Source organism: Chelonoidis abingdonii, chromosome 20, assembly GCF_003597395.2.
Source record: "Chelonoidis abingdonii isolate Lonesome George chromosome 20, CheloAbing_2.0, whole genome shotgun sequence".
Lineage (NCBI taxonomy): Eukaryota > Metazoa > Chordata > Testudines > Testudinidae > Chelonoidis > Chelonoidis abingdonii.
In genome coordinates, this window is record NC_133788.1 from 22855144 (window position 1) to 22874602 (window position 19459).

The 19459-nt window shown below is 56.9% G+C and overlaps 1 protein-coding gene across 14 annotated transcripts in view; it reads left to right on the plus strand.

The window, feature by feature from the left end:
* MYO18A (myosin XVIIIA) overlaps nucleotides 1-19459 on the plus strand; it is a 143531-nt gene that overhangs the window by 59690 nt on the left and 64382 nt on the right. For 3 of the 14 annotated variants that reach the window (XM_075074070.1, XM_075074071.1, XM_075074078.1), the window contains exon 3: nucleotides 18527-18562. The exons of 4 other annotated variants lie outside the window; for them this stretch is intronic. In XM_075074070.1, coding sequence (XP_074930171.1) covers nucleotides 18527-18562 — 36 coding nt within the window. Of the gene's footprint in view, nucleotides 1-7156; nucleotides 7232-12111; nucleotides 12829-15754; nucleotides 15833-18526; nucleotides 18563-19459 lie in introns of those variants that run through there. 7 more of the 14 variants (XM_075074066.1, XM_075074068.1, XM_032788738.2 and 4 more) reach the window with 6 other exon arrangements.

Below are 19459 nucleotides of genomic sequence, written 5' to 3' on the forward strand. Positions count from 1 at the left end.
TCTGACTGCAAAGTGGGGGTGCAGGACCCTGTGGCTTCCCCAGGACCCCGCCTGGGTGGGCTCGCTGTGGGAAGCGCACGGAGGGGCAGAGGATGCTGAATGCTCCAAGGAGAGACCCAGGAGGTGAAGACGTGTGAGCTTGTTGCCCTGAACAAGTCTGCTCCAAGGGAGAGGAGGGTCCCCAAAGTCCTGACTGGTTTTGTGGGGAGCTGTTCCAGTGCATTGCCCGGGGACTCCGTGACAGGAATTCATTCCTGGGCGTCGCTGGGTTCCCCTCTGGATCGCAGCGTTGGCTTAAGCTAGGGGGAAGCAGTTATCTTTTGTCAAGGTCCAGACTCCAGAGAAAATAATAATAAAAGTAAATAAAAAGATTTTGCAGTCAGTTCAAAAGTGTCTGGAGGTCTGGCTTTGGCCCCGGTCCACCTGCTGGCTACCCTGGCTTAAAGCTTTGCTTGGTAAAGAACCAGCCTGGAGGGTTTTCCACCTCATCAGGAGCAGTCTGGTGCCTGCGTGATCATTCTCGTTACAGAGCAGACCCATGCAGAAGCCTTTGCTTGCTGTGTCTGGGGAAGCTAACCAGAGCAGGCTGAGCACTGGCCAAAGCAAAGCAAAGTGGAACAGAACAAATCATCAGGTACAAATAAAAGGAGAGATAGGAGAACTGGAGACCAGTTGAACACAGGAGGATAAAAAGCTGCTTAGAGGAGCCAGTTTTCTGTGGCACGAGCTCTGGATTGTAAAGCCTGTCAGCATCTCTGGCTTACACCGTTGTGTATAAGGAAAACGGTTTCCAAGGCGGATGCGTTAGCAGGGACCCCGGCAGTGCTGAGGGGCAGCAGTGGTACCTGCCTGCATGTAGCCCTGCTGGTGTGGGGCTGTGTGGGAGCTGCTGCTGGCCAGCCAAGGCTGTGGAGTGGGTCTGCCCAGCATTAGCACAAGGCTAACGGCAGCCACGCACCAGCCAGGAGCCAGGACGCAGCCTGCTGATGTGCCCGTCACCAGCTGTGACTACGCAGCTCTGACTCTATGGTCCCTGCTGCCGGGTTGGTTGAGTAGTGAAGCTGGGCTATGCTGGTCTTATGTGAGAGGGAGACCCCCCTGGATAACTCAGTGCTTGGCTGGAGTTCTGGGGGGAGGCTCCTCTCTGGGACAGGACTGGTCTCAGATAGGGACTGTCTGACGGAGCCGGAAGCAGGAAACCAGACAGATGTCTCTGCCTCCAAATTTGTGGTCAGAGTTTTGACATGTATAACAAGTTCAGATCCTGGGGAGGGGAGGCAGCAGCTCATTTCCCCAAACGGATTCCTTCCCACCGCCCAATCTGTACAAGGGTCTGGGTGGATCGTCCCTGCCTGGCCAGCCTGCCACAGCCCTCATACAGTCGTTGCCCAGGAGCTGTGCCGGGGAGCTGGGCTGTCCCCAAGCCACTCATCGCCCTGTTTGGGCTCACTGAAATCCTGGGGCCCTGGTGGTTGACAGCCAGCAGCACTGACACGCAGCCAGCGTCTCAGAGCCAGTGGTGAGTGCCGGGTGTGGGGCTGGCTGGAGAGGGGAGGGGCGCTCAGGGAGGAGGGACCTTGCCCCACTGGAGTTTGCTAGCTCATGCCAGAGGCTGGCTCAGAGGCTGTGGGGTATCTGTCACCAGTCCATATCCGACAGTGACTACAGGATATCTTATCTGATATCAGCTGCTCTCTGGTGGGTGCCTGAGTGGGCCAGTGTCCCAGGCAGCTCATTGTAATGACCCCTTGTGGCTCTTCTCGGCAGAGGGGTGGGCAGGGACCGGTCCCCTCACTCCAGAGGCTTTGCTGCAGGACAGGGCTGAGGCAGGCTGGGGTGGGGAGCTTGTCCTGCTGTGGCCCAGGCTGTGCCAGTTTTCTGGCTGCACGTCTCCAGAGCTGTCTGGCAGCCTCCCCCAGCGTTATGTTCCCCTGGGCAGGGCCAGGGGGGCCATTGTTGCTGTGGGGCCGTTCCATTCACTCTGGCTAAGAATGAGTGAGAGTGCCTGTGAAATGCACTTTCCACGGGTATTTCAGTGCTACCTTCAGCCCCAGTGCCCGAGAGCTTCGGCTGGGAAACGCTACCCCTGCAGGGTGCTGGGCCAGGGTGGCCCCCCAGCTGGTGCCAGCCCAGCGTTTGGGTTTGAATGGATTTAAACCTCCCTCCCAGCGTGCGCCCTGTTGAGACCCCGAGTCGCTGACACACTAGCAGGGTTAGAGCCCTGTTCTGTTTCTCTGGGTGGCAGTGGCCAGAGCGCAGCTCAGACAGGATCCTGTGGGGCTCTCTGGATTTGTTTGGGGGAAGCGATCTCCAGGACCTTTGCGTCTGCCTGGCCTCTCCTATCATGGGCAGGAGGGCGACTGCATATCCCACAGGGCGTGCTGGAGGCAAGGCTGTTCTCTGAATCTGCCGGGGGGAGCCGAGTGTAGCACGCTCCTGGGGGATGGGGCGAAGGCACCGTTGCCCAACAGGGTGCCTTCCGCTTTGCCTAGCTCTCTCTCTCTCCAGTGGCTTGAGGCTTGAGGAGAGGGTGTGGAATGGCTGGAAAGCTTAAGAAATCTGCTTGGTTTGTGCTTTTAAAAGTGGGGTGCATGCAGCCTGCTGCTGCTGCTAGAGGGTTCCTGGGGGTCTGAGCACGAGCTCAGCCGAAGGGATGGGTGTGTGTGAAATCCATTCTCCAGGGGGCGTGGGGCACTGGCATTAAACAGGAGTTACCCCTTGGAAGGGTTTGCTCTCTCTGTTAAACCTGGGAAAGCCCCTTTCCCTCGTGGTGGCTGGAGCGTCCCCTTTCCTTTCACTAGATCTGCACTCACTTGGGTTCTCCCAGGCTAGAGCAGCTGGGAACGCCTACGGGACAGGCCAGCACCCCACCCTCCTCCCGAGAGCTGATTTCTGTACAGTCTGGCTCTAGCTGACTGGTGCCGTGATGATGGGCAGCCGAGGACAGTTCGTGCCAATGGAGGCTGTGGCAGTTGTCAGGAGGTCTCTGTATTCAGTTCACCAGGTTTCTGCTGGTGGAGAGCTGCAGGGCTGTCACTTGTGTGCTCCTGCCCTGCTGGGCTCTGAGCCTCGCTCAGCACTCTAACAATTCCACCACATGCAGGTCCAACCAAGCCCTCCACTGATCCACGCGATGTGGTCCCTGCTGGAGCCCAGCACTTCTCACGTCTCCATCCCTCAGGCAGGCTGGCTGAGCCTTTCAGCTTCTAGCCACACCTGCAGCGCAGACGTAATTGGGCCCATGGGCAGAAAGCCGGCACTAGTTCACTCCATTGTTGGTTTTCGTTCTTGCGGTGTGACTGGAGAGGTGTGCTGTAGAGGTTTCCTTGTCAGGACTTGTTTAGCCCCCTGGAGTCGCCAGTGCGGTAACGGCATGGCTGCACGTTATCGGCTGCAGTGACTGTGTGTGTGTTTGCTCCGTTGTGTTGCTGGGGGTTGCACTTCCAGGGCTGGGAGCTCTCTGGGGCAGGTGTAGCACTGTGCACGCTTACGGTGCCACATGTTAGTGATAAATAGGAAGGGGCGCAGTTTAGCTAGGAAGCTCGCTTCTTCTCCAGGCACTGGAGCAACCAGACTTCCTTGAGCTGCTGGACTTTGGGCTGAGTTGTCTCTTCGGTAATTTACCTTACGCTGTCTAGCCAGTGGAAATGCTGAGATCTCTATTTTACACTGCACAATTTGTCCTCTTTGCCAAAGGCCAGAGCCGTATGTCAGAGCTGGCAGGGTGTGTGCCTCTCCCCTCAGTACGGGACAGGTCAGGAGGGGAAGCAGTGACCCTGCCCTAGTCCTAGAGGGCATAATTGGGGCACTTCGTATAGATCTGTATTGTGTTTACATTTTACGTATAGTTGCTGCTTAAATTCCAGGAACTCCTTGGGGTAGATATGCCTGTGAGTGCTGGGGTTCCTGCTGGGGACATACCAGCAGCTGAGCCCTGACGACTGAGGCTCTGTCTGTTTGTTTTATTAGCTGGCTGCTTGTCTTGTGCTGCTGTTCTCCTGTAACGCTGTTGCTGAGAACAGCAAGGGCAGGAGCAGCTTTTAGCTAATTAACAGGAAAACAGAAGAAAATGTATCTCCCAATAGTCTGTGCCCAAGCTGTTGTCTGGAGACATGGCTGGAGTTTGGTTCTCTGCCTGGCTGTTCTCCCCATGTGCAGAGCGTTCAGTCCAGCTCTGCTCTCATGCCTTCCTCATGTAATACCTCTCATTTTACAGAATTGATTATTGTAAATGTCCTTGGATGGCTTCCCCCTTTCCCTGCCTTGCCCCCTGTATGCATCCCAGGCATGGCCCAGCACGCCTGCTGATTGGAAGAAGCAAGGTCATCGCTTTAACTAAGTTTCACCTCTCCCCTTTCTTCCTCCCAGTCAGGGTAGCTGTCCCGGTTCCAGCTCCACGTGACATCACCATGGCCTTTTCTTCACGGTTTGCATTCTGGGAACAAAAGGGAAGTCTCTTTTGTGTTTGCCGTCCCTGCCGTGCTCGGCCTTTGAGCAGTTTGTGTGCCCAGCAGACAGCATGTTACCAGGAAGCTGCCCCTAGTTTGCCCAGTTTGGGGAGCTTACTGGGTGAGGAGTCGTGGTGGGGCCTGGGAGGGCGGGCACAGCAATGCAGCATGCACTTCAGGCACTTCGTTTTAAACAGCTGCTGTGAACTTCCGCCTGGTGCGATGTGCTGCTCACCTTGAGTGCAATTCCCCCAGTGCAGCAGGCCAGCACAAGGCCTGACGTGGGATTTCAGTGATGTCCTCTGTGCCGGGACAAAATTCCCCCCCGTGAACTGAGCAAACTGGGAGCTGCTCCCCCCATCACTAACATCTGCCTGGTAAATACTCTGTGTCTTCTAAACCCATGTTAAGCAGCACTAACATCTGGGCTCTAGTCCAGCTGTGCTGTAAGAACATGACTGTAACCTCGGCTTTGGGGTCTGTGCAGGGAGGCAAGGCGGAGAGCCCACAGCTGCTGTGCGGTCAGTCACTCTTGCAAATGAAGGGACTTGGCTGCTCTGGAGTGGAATGTGCAGGAGCAATGCCCAAGCCGTAAGAGCCACTCTTGGGGTAGCGGGGCTGAGCTGTGCTCACCAGTGCCAGCAGTAACCCAAGCTGGTGAGGAAGGGTTCCCTTCTGTGCACTGACCTCACCTTGTGAGACTTCTTTGGTACCATGAGTCAAGCTGATTCTAAATGCAGTCACTGAGCTCCAGGGTGGAGATGTGCTTGGGGAGTGTTTCAGTGTTCCGGAGAAGCTTCCCAAGGTGTTCTGCTAGCTCCTGATCCGGAGAGCTCCGGGCTCTGGGGGCCAAGTGCCGTGCGGGAGCCGCGGCTTTGCTGGGTGAGAGGCTGGGTGCACTGGAAGCACTGAAATGGTGAGACACTGAAGCCTGTTACATCCTGGAACCCAAGTTTTACAGTAGCTGTGCATGTGGGGTGGGAGCTGAGTTCCCCCTTGTACCATGGTATCAGGGGGATTACCCCAAGGAAGGGTTACTAATGCATGGCCTGAGTGGGTGACTTACTAATGCCACTAGTGGCGCGCTCGTGACTGACCTTTCACGGAAGATGTTCCTCACCACGTTTAATTGCCACTTGCCTCGTGCGGGGGCGGACACTGTATTTCCCTCAGCTAAAGCTGGGGACAGCAGTCAGCCGTAAATGCTGCTCCACAGGGATGGGAATTGCTGAAATCCCACTTCCCGGGGGTGCGTTCAGCTGGGGCACAGGGGTTCGGTAGGCTTCAGGGAGAAACAGCCGAATGCAGGGACTGTTGACTCTGTAACTCCAGTACTGTATTTCATGGTAAGGCTTTTCATGCTGCTTTCTGTTTTAAAGGCCTCTCTTAGGATCTGATCCTAGAACCAGTGGAGTCCATGGGAGTTGTTCCAAGGTTTTCAGTGAGCTTTGGCTCAGGCCCGTAATTGGGCTGTCCCTGTTAAGATGGCACACCTTGGGCGGTGGCTTGCCCTGACTAGAGATCAGCTATTCATGGGGGGTGTTGCTGTTCTTCCTGGTGCCAGCGACCCCTCGTTGCTAATGCAGTGCAGGGCACAGTCACACAGGCCAAGGAAAGTTTCCTCCAAATTGGTCTATCCTCTGCTGTAGAGAGGCCTTTTCAGAGCACTGCCAGGTTTAAAGCAGGCCTGGTCACTCGGGGCCTTCCCTGGAGTTTTCCAGGGTGGGCAGAGGCATGTGCTTGTGTTCGCCGGCGCTTCCAAAGGGGTGGCTGCTGGAGAGATTAGCTGATTACGTTTAACTTGCAATATGGCATCGATGTGGTAAGAGCAGGGGCAGCTCGCCCCAAGCCAGCTCACTTTCCTTATCTGAGCACTTGGCTTTTCACTTGTTACTCAGTTTAGCTCCCTTGTCAGAGCTAAACTGAGTAACAAGCAGAAAGCCAGAAACCCTCCTGGGGAGGGGAAATGGGGCTTTATGTGCCAGCCACGTCACCAACTGCAAATACAGTCCCTCCCGTTCGACGGAGCTTAGCTGCTGTGAGCTATGGAGCATGTCGGCATGTCACTGACCGAGGGCAGAGTGGTGTTACAAAGCCACACAGCAGGAGTGTTTCAGTGTCATCTCTGCTTTCTCCTCCGCAGCAGGCCTGGTGCGGTTTTTGATTTTGAAATAACTGGGAAACATTTTTGCACTCATCTCCAATGCTTGTGAATGTCAGGGAAGCCATAAGCTTTACTGTGTACTGAATGCACTCTCAGGGTCCCTGGCTTTGCCACGGCCTGTGCTTCAGAGGAAGGCACAAAAGCCCCCCGCAACACACACTCCTGTGTAATGGCATCTCTTGGGCGGCTGTTGCTTCCTGAGCCCCACAAGCAGCCGCTCTTTGCTCTGAAGCATGAGTATCAGTAGGTCTTGTAACTTTCTCCATGCTAATGCTACTCTTGCTCTCATAACTGTTGTCATCTTTGAACGTTACTAAGCTGTTTGCCCCAGCGTTCTGCAGTGGTGAGTTACAGAGGTCCTGCTTCTGCTTCGACTCTTGTGGTCACAGCAGTGAATTGCACAAGAGCCGAAGTCTCTGGAAGCAGCTTCACCCCCACAGCTCTGATCTTGGCCACGCTTGTGTGCTCAGAATGTGCTAGTGCAAAGTGCGTGCAAGAGAAACTCGAAGTCCCTTGGAGAGCTCTGACTGAAATGTGCCCCTCTTCTCTGTTTATCCCCCAGGTTAAGGACGAAGACAAAGTTTTATCTGTGAGAAAAACTGGGAAAGAGGATGGGGCAGTAAGTGTCTGTGGGATCAGGGGGGCTAGCTTTGAGTGCTGCATCCAGCTCGTGCTCGCTCACAGGCCCAGACAACCTCCTGTGAGACCCAAAGGCCATTAACGGCAGGTACCAGAGCACTCTGCTTGACGGGCAGCCCACTCTTTGGGCTGGTACTAGCAGTGCTGGTGACAGGGAGGTGTGCCGCTTCTGGCTCTGGGGTATGCGGCGTTACCCGTCCAAGGTGGTGAGCAACTGGTTCAGCAAAGCAGCTGCTGCTTTTCCTTTCTGAGGGTGGGATTTATCCAGTGAGGAGAAGCCGCTCTCCCCAGGCGCAGTGGGCTGGGTGCGGCTCCCTCTGGGGGCAGCTGGTCACACCCCTGGGTAGGTCAGAGAGGCCTGTAGAGGTTCTGGGTGAAGCCCATGTGGCAGTGCCCAGGCTGCCTCTGCCATGTGCTGTTTTGAGCCATCAGGCCAGCCTGCATCCCTTGCCTAGTGCCTCGCTTATTGGGGGTCAGGGAGTGTGATTCTGTGGCTGCAGGGTTGTTATCTTGGAGACGGGATGGAAGTAGAATGGGGATTTGATTGGCTGAGCATGAACTGCAGGTAGAAGTGGTCACGGAGTGTGTCATTCTGCATTCACATAGTGCCTGTAACCCAGAGGCTGGGGGCAGATCCCTCTGTGCTAATGAGGGTGGAGCCGAAGGAGAGGGCATCAGCTGATTTGAGAGGGGATGGCTGGTTGTTGTGCTAAGGCTCAGATGCTGAGCTGCTGGAAGCAGTGGTTCATGTCCCAGCAGGGTCGCTCTGTGCTCCTCGCCAGGCTGATCCATAGAGTGGTGGCAGGTTATTGGGATTGTCTTTCACATGCACCCTTAGGAGCCCAGGCTTGCTCTGCTGTGCAGGGCTAGTAAAGGTCCTGGGACATGTTCCGTCAGCGTCCTTGTGTCTCCTGTCCCCACACCAAACTTTCCTTTCTTTCCTTTGTTGTGGCATGAGCTGCTCGGCTCCTCCCCAGAGGTGGCTGAATTCCAGAGGTGGATCAAGTGATTCCTGGATATTGGTGATTTAGCAAAGCTGTGTGGGACCCCTCTGGAGGAAAGAAATGACAAACCGTCCTGGTAAAGCAGTAATCTTACCAAAGTCCCAGCTCATCTTGCTGGGACTGTATTGCTGTAGAAGTGACCTTACAAAAAGATACATACAGCATCAGCACTAATCTGCGTGACTGGCAGATTAGGATGGGTGCAGCCTCCTCTCCTCCAGTCCTGTGTCCAGAGAGCTATCCTGCTGTTCAGAGAGAGCGCAGGCTGCGGTAGCGGAGCTGTGGAGATGCTGCCCCTCTGACACCCAGCAGTGTCACTTCTCACTTCAGTGGCATTAATCAGCGACATCTCGATTGATGCAGTATCAGCAGGCAGGTCCCTGGCTCTGGGAACGTTGTTCCCATGTGGGCTGCTGCTGGCTGACCCTTTGGGAGCTCCTCCCCAGCTGACAAGAGGGCTGGGTGGCAGCCACTCAGCACAGACCGACCACCCGCTCGTCGCCGGGTCCAGGGGCTGTGGGACGCGGCTTGCCTTTCCAGGGGATCCCTGTCCCTTGCCAGAGAGGACTTTGCCCATAAGGTATTTGCCCAACCTGAAGCGAATGCCACAGCTTTTCCCATAGGCACAGAGCTGAGCTGGCTTTCTTGGGAGCTGCTCCCCAGAGCTGCATGGTGCACAAGAGAGCAAGGGTCCTTCACCCTGCCAGTCACAAGCCCTGTTCCCTCTGAATGCCTTCTGCTGTGGGACCTTGTCCTGTCTGCGGGGGCCTGGGGCAGTGCCCTAGTGGTGGGGAGTGAAGTGCAGGGTGGGCACCCCCGGAGAGGCTGTTTTTGTGAGTGCTTTGCCTTCCCAGTCAACTTGCTGCAGAGTGCTTCTCAAGACAGCCTGTGCTGCAGTGCAGTCTGTTAAGGAGGCTAGATTCAAGTCTAATGTATTATCCCTGCCTCAGATCTCACCGGCGTGCGACCCGCTCTGGCTAGGATCGGTGACACAAACAGGGTCTCTTTAACCTGGATTTTGCCACCACCTGCTGTGCAAGGTTAACCCGTTGGGGGCTTGGCTGCTCACTCAGATGGGCGCTCTGCTGCCTGCTGGTCTTTCTCCACCTTCAGCACATCTCTTCTTTCCTGTGTTGGCTTTAATTGGAGCATTGGGGGGTGGGGTTTTCTGGAGGGCAATAAAAGGTTTTTTTGTGGTTTGCATCAGGAATAACGTCATACGTGATGGTAAATGAGCTGGGAAGGAAATTCCAAGGCGTGCCCTGTTTGTGGGGCACCGATTTGCAGGGAGAATTGCTGAGTGTGTGAACATGCTGCAGAACCCCTGCTGCTGTTCCAAACCTGCTGGCCAGGATGATTTCCCTCATCCTCCCCTTCTGAAATAGAAAGCTAAATGGAGCACGCAGCTTCCTGCACGAGGCTGGGGAGGCTATTCTGAGCGCTCAGCTTTGAATGATGGGGCATTATTGGCGGCATTTAGGGAACAGAAAATTGCGGTGGGATTGGGAGATGCTGCCTGCATGGTACCAGCCCGAATGCAGACTCTCTAGCTGGCTTTGTTCCTACCTCTGCCTAGAGGCCTGGAGATCAAACAGGGACTGCCTGATGAAGGGAGCACCGGTAGTGCCATGCTAGTGGGATCCGTTTCACTATCACCAGGGCAGTAAATAATTCACAGGGAGAGAAGCCCAGAGCTGAGTGACAGACAAAGGTCTTGGCAGGTGCATATGAGGAACAGGTGAGGGGCGTAGTCAGGACGAGGTGGGTCACCAAATGAGCCGCATACAGAGGGGGGACGAGGGCAGCAGTCTGAGACACCCAGCAGGATCTGTGCTGGCCTAGGCTCTTGCATCTCTCCCTGCCTGGATCGTGGAGGGTGGGTGGGAGCCACTTGTTCCTGGCAGGGTGGGAAGAGCAGATCTCTGGCCCTCGGGGTATTTCTCTGTAATTTGGTATTCCTGCTGCAGCCACCACTAGCGACATGATGCAGAGCTGACGCCACAGGGCTTGGCTCCAGGCTTTAGTTCAAAGCTCTTTGTTTATCCTTCTTGCCAAGGAATTGGCAGGTTCCTTATCCACCTGCCTCTCTGCAGGCAGCGGGGGCAGGGTGGAACCCACCCCTGCCGCCCCCTTCACCATGGGAAGTCTCAGTGGAGGCCTTGAATTAATTATATTCGGCTCAAATGCCCACGTCTTGGGCTAGTCCCACTGGTGTCTGGCAGCAACATAAAACCTGTGAGAAGAGTCCCCCAACCCGTGCAGGACTCGTGTGTGCGTCCTGGTATTGTCATGGCGGAGGCAGGAACCCCAGCCATCTCTACGTGCTTTGAGCAGCTGAGCCCAGAGCAGGGGGAGTCTGCTGGTCTAGGCATCTGCAGGTTGTCTCCTCCAGTTAAAGTGTAGGGAGAGGTTTCTCCCCCATCCCCCACCAGACTGGCCCTTGCAGGAGGTGGGGACCAACTGTCCTCCATCCCTTGTGCTGCGGGTGCCCTTCTCCCCTGTTGCAGGGAGGTGGAGCCTGCATCTGCAAGTTCAGGTGTCCCCCAGCATTGTGGTGGTAGACGCTCCAGCAGGTAGGGTCGCACATTGACATCATCTTCTCCTGCCTGCCCTGGAAATGTAGTGAAACTTTCTGGGAGTGTTTCCGTTAGCCCTGGCGCTAGAGCTCAAAGCAGCAGTGGCATGGAGAAGGCCCTATCCAGAGAGAGCCATCCACCACGGCTCCTTTTCCAAACCCTTGGGGAGCATCCTACAGAGCAGTGGCTGGTCTGTGTAGATTGCCACGTATTCGCAGGGGCAAAAGAACATGCAGGCCTGTTATTTACCAGGCTGCACGTGGCAACAGACTATATAGGTAAGAGATGCAAGGGGAGGATGGGTCACGAGGCAAACTGCAGACACACACACAACTAAAATTAATCAATTTTAAATTTTATTGGAGATAGTTACAAGGGGTAAGGGAGCAGCTTATGATTAGCTAATAGAGTTAACAAAACCTAAAACACACAATACCTAAAATATCTACTAACAATATTTATAAACAAAATGCAGCATTTAGTAATAACTGATACTTACAAATACAAACCAGCGCATCACGACCGGCAAACATAGAAGCTCTATTTGAAACACATGAGCTGAGAGAGAGGCTTCGAGTTGATCAGGCTCGGTTACGGGGGGTACACAGGATACACGGGATACGTTTTCTTCCTCTCTCTGCCTGCACATGGCAGGGCAACCCCTAAAGTACTCACTATGACATCACAGAAGTGTCATAGGGGACGGGGCCCAAAACCTGTGTGTGTTCGCCTCTGATTGGCACAAGCAATGTTTACACCAAATAGGGGAGCAGGTGCCAAAAGGTCTGGCTTCGCCCCCAAAAGGTGAGGTAATGCATATTGTTGTAGAATGCGTTCAACACTGAATGACAAAGGAAGAGGCCAGGGCAATACCGGTATGGCAAGTGATACAGGATGCAGACAGGAACCCATTCTAACAGTCTGGACTCCGTGAGGGGTGCAGCTTTGTTACCGGTGCTCTTCGTAAGCTGTCTCACATGAACAAGCTTGTCCTGGCCTGGGAAACCATGAACACTAAACAAAGTGTCTGTAGCTCCAAGGCCCAGTCCTGTGCCCATTGCAGCCGATGGCAGAACTACTGCTGATGGCAGTGGGCGCAGGATGGAGCCCAGAACACTCTTCTCCTCTCTTTGTGTCACCTGCCATGTGGATGCACTGGAGGGGTTGGCAGGGGAGGCTGAGGCTGGGTTATCTGCTGAAGCGAGGTCTCTGTGTGCGTGTGTGTGTTTTGTGGTAAGGGGATGCCCTCCTGTAATGTGCTCATGTATTTGTAACTGTAGTCAGAAAATCCAAATGCAGGGAAAGACGATCTACCCGCTTTTCGAAGCCCAGAGCGTCCAGAGAGTGTGAAGAGCCCAGAGCCTCTGCTCAACGGCGAGAACCAGCCGCCCTCCCACGCACCTGCCCTGACCATGAATGGCCTGCAAGGATCCAGGGCTGGCTCGTTGGCCCAGCCCGAGCTGCTGGGAGAGGAGAGCCAGGGCCTGTCCAGGAAGAGAGTGGTGAGGGTGGTGCGGAAGGTGGTGCGCAAAGTCCTGCCTGGTGAGGACTCTGGCAGCACCAAGGAGCTGGGGAGGGACGGGAAGTCTCCTGAGCCAGCTTCCCCAGCCAAGAAGGAAGAGAAGGCACCACCCAGGGTGATGTCTTCACCTCCATTGCCTGTGTCCTCCCCGAAGTCGGAGCCCAAGGAGACTGGCCCCAAGGATGAGATCTCGGTGGGTCTGAGAAGCCTGATGTCCCGAGGCAAAACCAAACAGCACAGGCTTCGCCTTAGGCCAGCGGAGAAGCAGGAGGAGGAGAAACGTCCGGAGCTGAAAACACTACCAGTGGGGAAGGAACCCGAGAAGCCTGGCTCCCCGTCTGCTGCGCAGGAGGAAGGGCCAGTAGCCACCCCAGACCCCAAAGCAAAGCAAGAGCAGACAGTGCAACCCTCAGGAGCCAAAGTGGAGCCAATACAAGTGGCACCTCAGAATGCAGCTGCCCAGGGGCAAGCCAAGGTATGCACGAGTGTGTGCAGTCTAGCCCGGTGATGCATGGCACCGGCGTGTGGTCTGGGCACTGCTTGAGTGCAGTGGGGCTGAGTGTGGTGATCACTGCCAGCACACATCCAGGGTCTAGGTGAGTGTCCGTGCACACGTGCGGTGCCTGGCTGAAGGAGTGCATGGCTTTTCCTCACAGGAGTGCTAGGACGTGCCAGTTCAATCCGTTCGGTAACAGGTGCGTGGTGTGAGCTGCTCACTGTAACTTACTGCGTGTTTCTAGCCCTGTGCTGGTGCTGCTCCTCCCAGGTCAGTGCATGCGGCCTGTTATCGGACCTGTCCCAATGTGTGAGCTTGCTACTGTTAGCCTGCAAACCAGGGCTGGAGGAGGAGCCCTGCAGCTGCTCAGCAATGGGAGCCCCTTTGGCTGTTGGTTCCCCTTGCTGAGCTCCGGGGATGTCATAAGGAGAGGGGTGGGTCTAGCAGTGGTCAGCTGTGACCTTTCCCCTCCCAGCTCTGTTTGGTAGCGAGTCTCCAAAGAACTTGTTTTGGGGCTGTGTTTTAGGGACAGAACTCATTCCACCATTGCCAAGCAGCCTGCTCAGGGCACTGCATTAGTGGAGGCTCACAGAGCAGGCTCCCACACTGGGTGCAGGCTTTGCCCCCTTCCTCCAACGGGCAGAGCCTCTGGGATCTGCCTGGGGGAGCCAGGTCCTTGTGCAGGACACTGGTGCCCTGCCCCGGCTGCTCCAAACTAGGGACGGAAAAGCACACCCCTGCCACCCCCAGGGCTTCCTGGGAACCTCTTGCAGATGCTGTCCATTTCTCAAGGTCAAGGGATCAGTTCCCCAGGTCCCTCTCCGAGCCATCGTTGCCACTTCTGGAGTGACAGGAGGGGACACTGCAGAGCCAGGTGTTCCTTCCTGCCCAAGGCATTGAGTGCTTGGCCCTGGCGTTCGTGCCACCATGAGCCCTCTGCCCCCGGAGCCAGACCTGTGTCTCCTAACCACATGCTCCTTCCCAGCCCCTGTGGTGCTAGCCCGGTGCTGTGTGAAATGTTCGTTAGTCTGCAGGCCTGATGTGTGCTGTGCAGCGTATGTGAGGCTGGGCGTGGGCCGGCCCATCATGTGGGGTGGAACCTCGCCTGGTCTCCTTACTGGGATTCCTAAGGACAAACCCCAGTCACTCAGCGTCCCTGTCTCTCTGACCTGGCTCGCTCCATGGAGGAACCCCAGCCAGCAGAGAAGCAGCTGCTTCCCCCAGGAGCTGCAGAGGGATCCCCCCAGCATGCGTGCGTGGTGAGCTGCTGGGTGGGGGAGCTGGGGACTGGGGAGGCCAGTGCTGTCGGTGGCTGTGAAAGGCCCGTGACACCCATTGGGCACTGTCACTGAGACGGTAGCTGGCGAAGCTTTTAGTTCAGGAGTACAGAACTGTGCCCCAGTTGTGCAGAGCATGTCAGCCTGGCTGGTAGAACACACCTGGCGGTGGCCGTGCTTGGGCGTGTGCTGCATGGGCATGGCTGGCTTTGTGTGTAAAAGGGCACTTCCCTGACTTCAGGGGCAGCTGGGGGTGTAGGGGGCAAGGGGCTGACGTCAATTGGGAATCAAGCCCTCCTTGTGAATGGCCGAGAAGCGGCCTGCTCCTGTGAGTGCTCTGCTAGCAGGTGGGTGCTGCTGGTTTTCCCGGGGCGCACTCAAGTGTGGGGGATGCCATCCTTTGCGCCGTACTGTCCGAGCTTCCCCCCGGTAACTAGGGTGTTCCTGGGACAGTTGCTTTGGTGTTATGTGTGTTCCAGAAATGTGGCCAGAGAGCCAAGGTCTTTGGCTGGCAGCTCTGCCTGCACGGCAGCTCTTGTGTCTGGCTCCAGCCTCTCCCCCAGAGGGAAGTTTGCCGGGCCCCGGCCTGCCTGGTCAGGCTGTGCGGAAGGGTTGCTGCTTGCAAGCGCAGTCCTTTGGCTCTCATATCGCTGCCCTTGAGCGCACGCAGACTCTGTGCGAAGATGAGGAAGCCTTTGCTATGCAGCATTAAATGTAGCCCTGAGCCACCATGTGCGTTGGCCTGGGAGCCGCTAACCCGGTTCAAGTCTGTTTTGCTACAGCAACCAGTGGAGCCGGTGGCGTTAAAGAACCCCCTCCCCAAGCCCCCTCCGCTTCTGGATGCTGCTCACTGGTTCTCCAGGTGTAACTGGCTGTACCTTTCCCCCACGGGCTGCTCGTGCTGGGCGAACACCTCAACTCTCTAGCTTGGGAGCACTGGATCAGCCCCCTGCTTTCCTCCTTGCCCTTAGTGGCTGTCAAGCACTGCAGCAAGCTCCCGCCTCTTCTAGTGGGGGGCTGTCCAGCATCCCCTCTGCTCAGCCAGCAGCTTGGATCCCCGCGCAGGGACTCAGGACCATGGAGCCCTTCCCCGCTGACCCCCAGGCTGCGTGGTGAGCGTGTGAGCTCAGCAGGGCTAACTCCCAGCTAGTTCGGAGTGTTGGTGGAGCGCATTACAAGTGCTGACCCCTCGGTGCCCTGCGTGGGCAGGTGCCATGCCCGGACCGACGGTGAGGCCTGTGCCGTGGGAGCTGGGAATGCTGTGTGCCTTCACCCCCCTCTGGAGTGCTGGCTGCAGGCTGTGCCCAGAGGAAGAAGGTCTGGAGAAGGGGCTTTGGGAGGCTGTTCCTGCTTGGAGCTGAGACCTCCCTGAGGGAGCCATGCCCCAGTCCTCTCCCTGCAGCGTGCAGGGCATGCGAACTCCCATACTATGCAGCAGCAGGCGACTGAGGGGGCAAACACACAGTCCCTCTGCATTTGTCACCAGCTCTAAGGGCTCAAGGAGGCCAGCTTCCTCCTGCTTTTGGCAAAGCAGCCCAGTAGTTTGCCAGCAGCCAGTTCTCCAGTTGCCTCCTTTGCTCAGGACGGAGTGGCACGAAGGGTGACGCTAATGCTGGTTTGACCTTTAGGCTGCAGCCGGCCCCGGTTCCCAGCTGACCCCAGTGGAGGAAGCTCACAGAAGGCTGGAGAGGATCTTCATGGCTGCTGTAATTCACGGAGTTATTCCTGCATACCTGTGTACATGCACCCGCTCAGCTCTCCCAGCCAGCGTGCTATGGCTTCCCCGCTGCTTGTGCTCCGTGCATGTGGCAGCTCTGACTCGAAGTGCCTCCGGGAGTGGGCTGGTGTGCTCCCATTGCCCCCTTGGCTTTTCTGTGTGCCTGGGAGCTACCGGGAGGCACTTCAGACCTCTCCTCTACATTTGGGAGCCATCAGGAGCTTCAAACCAGTATGGCTAAGTCTGGCGAAAAGCCTCGGCTCTCAGATTTCGAGGCACAGAGTGTCGTGTGCTGGAGCTCCCTGATTTGATCAAATCCCCTCTTACCCCCACATCTGGCTGCAGAGGTCACAGGATTCTCTTCCACAAAAACCATTTGCCTCGCTGTTAAAATATGTGTCAGCACCAGCTACCTGCACTAACAAGTCCAGGGGCACACAGCCCAGGGGTTCAGGGGTGCTTGGCTAGCAGGCAGGGTAGGAGCTGTGCTTTGTTCTCTGAGGATGTCCCTCTTCTATCCCTTGCCAGTATTACTGCCCGTAGGAGGATGTGTGCGGCTTGGGGGCCTGCCGTTCCCTTTCATCCTGGCACTGCCCACGCAGGAGAGGCCCCTGTTTGCTTCCTGCGCTTTCTTTCCAACGCTTCAGCTGCCTGCCACCGACTAACGCTGCACCTGTGGGGGGTGGGGCAGGTGTCCCAGAGCACAGCAGGGGATGTCCCGACACGGGTCCCAGGTCACTTGTCCCTTGTGTGGACCCTGTCCTCTGACTCCCTGGGGTGGGAGTTAGCTGAGTGTCAGGAGAGGCCATGGCCAGGCGGACTTGCTCCACATGTGGAAGAGTAACGCTGGGTGAGGCTGCTGGCCTCTGCAGCCTGGAGAAGGAAGCGTGCCACCCCTCCTGTGCCAAGGGGCAGCCCACGCCTGCTGCCACCAATGGCCTACTGGTCTCTTTGCTCCTGGCGGGTGAGCGAATGGCACACTGGGGCCTCGAGGCCAGCTGCACTCGCTGAGGAGGACAGCAGCAGCCACAGTTAGTCACTTGGGTTTATGCCGGGGGGGCATTTGGGCTGCTGGCCAGCGAGCAGCGCAGCCCGTGGGTGCAGTCTGGAGTCGGTCAGGTCTGTAGAGAGTTAAACTTGTTCCTGTTTTGTACTGACCCTGGCGAGCAGCCGTCTGCAGAAAGGCCAGTGCTGCCAGCTTTCTGTGAGCTCCCTGGGCCTCCGCTTGCGGCGGGCCATGATCAGCACCAGGAGTGGTTCCATTCGTAGCAGGGCCATTGATTACCAGTGGGGTGACCTGCTTCCTCCACCCTCCTCCTCCTCCAGGAGAGAGCTTTGGGGCGCCCAGCAGTGAGGCTGGTAGCTGGCTGGAGTCAGAGGTGGGCTAGCTTTGTTGGGTCCACTCTGTAACACTGGCTCTTGGAAATCCAATCTGGTCTGCAGTAGGGGAAGGTTCAGACAGCTGTCAGGCAGTGGATTGTACCCTGCAGGGGGGGATTTTAAAGGGCTGGGGCAGGGTTGCTCTGTGATGCAGGCTGCCGTCCCTGGGATCAGACGCAGCCCAGGTCACATCCTTGTTGGCTCACTCATGGCTGTTGTCACGGAGTCACTGGGCGATGCTCTGGAACTGCTCCCCACAAAGCCAGTCAGGACTTTGGGGAGCCTCCTCTCCCTTGGAGCAGACTTGTTCAGGGCAAGAAGCTCACACGTCTTCACCTCCTGGGTCTCTCCTTGGAGCATTCAGCATCCTCTGCCCCTCCGTGGGCTTCCCACAGCGAGCCCACCCAGGCGGGGTCCTGGGGAAGCCACAGGGTTCTGCACCCCCACTTTGCAGTCAGACGTGACTCTCAGCCAGCAAAACAGAGGTTTATTCGATGACAGGAACAGGGTCTAAAACAGAGCTTGTAGATACAGCGAACCAGACCCCTCGGCCGGGTCCATTCTGGGGGGCAGTGAGCCAGACCCCTAGGTCTGCACTTCACTCCTTATCCCCAGGTAGCTCCAGACTAACCAACCCCTCCAGCCCCTCCTCTCTGCTCAGCTCCTTTCCCGGGCCAGGAGGTCACCTGATCCCTTTGTCTCCAACACTTGCAGTTGGCACCTTTGCAGAGGAGGGGCCCAGGCCATCAGTTGCTAGGAGACAGAGTGCCAGGCATTAGGTGCACTGGCCCTTTGCTCTGCCAGATACTTAAGAACTGCCTAGGGGACACTGAGGCACCAACACAGTGTTCAGAGCAAACATTAGGAACAGTCCCAGTTCGTCACAGCTGTACCAGACAATTAGCAATTGGACCAAGGGGTTTTGTTGGCAGGGAGCAGAGCCATCTGCTGTGACTCCTGCACTGATTTGGAGGCCAGGCTCTGTTGAGAGACAGCTGTGCAGTTCCCTCGCCTACGCCGAAGCCTGTGCGAGGTGCCGGGCAGAAGCTAGCTGGCTCTGGGACCTGGCCTTGCTGGTCGAGTGAGGCCCCACTGGCCTGACAAGGGTGATGGTTGTCCCCTGAGCCGTGGGAAAGTGGTTGGTTTGAGCAGTGTGTGATTGGGTGTGGATGTGGGGTTTTGGCCTGGGCAGTCGCATGCGTGCTCTGTCTGGGGTCGGTGGCCGGAATGCGTTTCCTTCGCATCTCTGCTTATCTCACCCTCTTTCTTCTCCTTTTTCCCCTTCTTGCTTTGCTGCCATTAGCTGGAGCCTGTGGCCTCCCCGTCAGCACAGAGTCAGGTACTGTACCCCTGCCCACAGAAGCTCTCTGCTTCCACCGGTGACCTTCCACAGTCGTCTATCTGCCTCTGGGCTGGTGTCTGTGCACGCGCCTCATGCTGGAGTGTAAGGCTTTCTTCACCTGTCTGGTTCTCTGCCCTGCTCATTCCTGCCACCGTGCTAGCTAGACCTGCTCTGGAGCCATTCCATGGTAGTCCCAAGTCTCCCCACCTGTGGGCAGGGGCTTGTGTGTTATTAATGAGCTGTATTTCCTCTGGCCTTGAGACTTTCCTCCTCCTAGCCAGGCAAGTGTGTGTGTGGTGGAGAACAGGCCGCCCGGCTCCCAGCAGCGGAGTCTGCGTACGGCGGGGCGGGGGACAGGCCGCCCGGCTCCCAGCAGTGGGGGGCTGCGTACGGTGGGGCGGGGGACAGGCTGCCCGGCTCCCAGCAGCGGGGGGCTGCATTGGCCAGTGCTGCTGACCGCTGGTCTCCCCAAGTTTCTAGAGTAGCTAGTGTGGGTCTCCCTCAGGCTAGTGGCATTTGACTTTGTGCACCAGGGCTTCCTGGTTGCAGACTGACTTGTTCACCTCTGCGCAGGAGTTGCCCTGGGGTCAGAGTTACTCCCTGCCTTCCCACTCGGAAAGCAGGAGGTGTGAGCTCTGCACTGGGATAGTGCCCGTGCCCTTACTGGGTATAGTCCTGGCGCTGTGCTGGCAGCAGAGAACAGACAATGCAGATCAGTGCGGGCATGGGGAGGCTGTTGGACAGGCTCGGGCACGAGGAGCATGAGCAGCTGTTAACTATGTCTCGGCAGAAGGCTACATTCGGGCATCACTCAGGTCCTCCCCTGCTAACAGTGAGTGGGACGAAGGACACTGCACTCTTGCTGGCTGGCTGTCCCTAGGGTCACTTGACGAG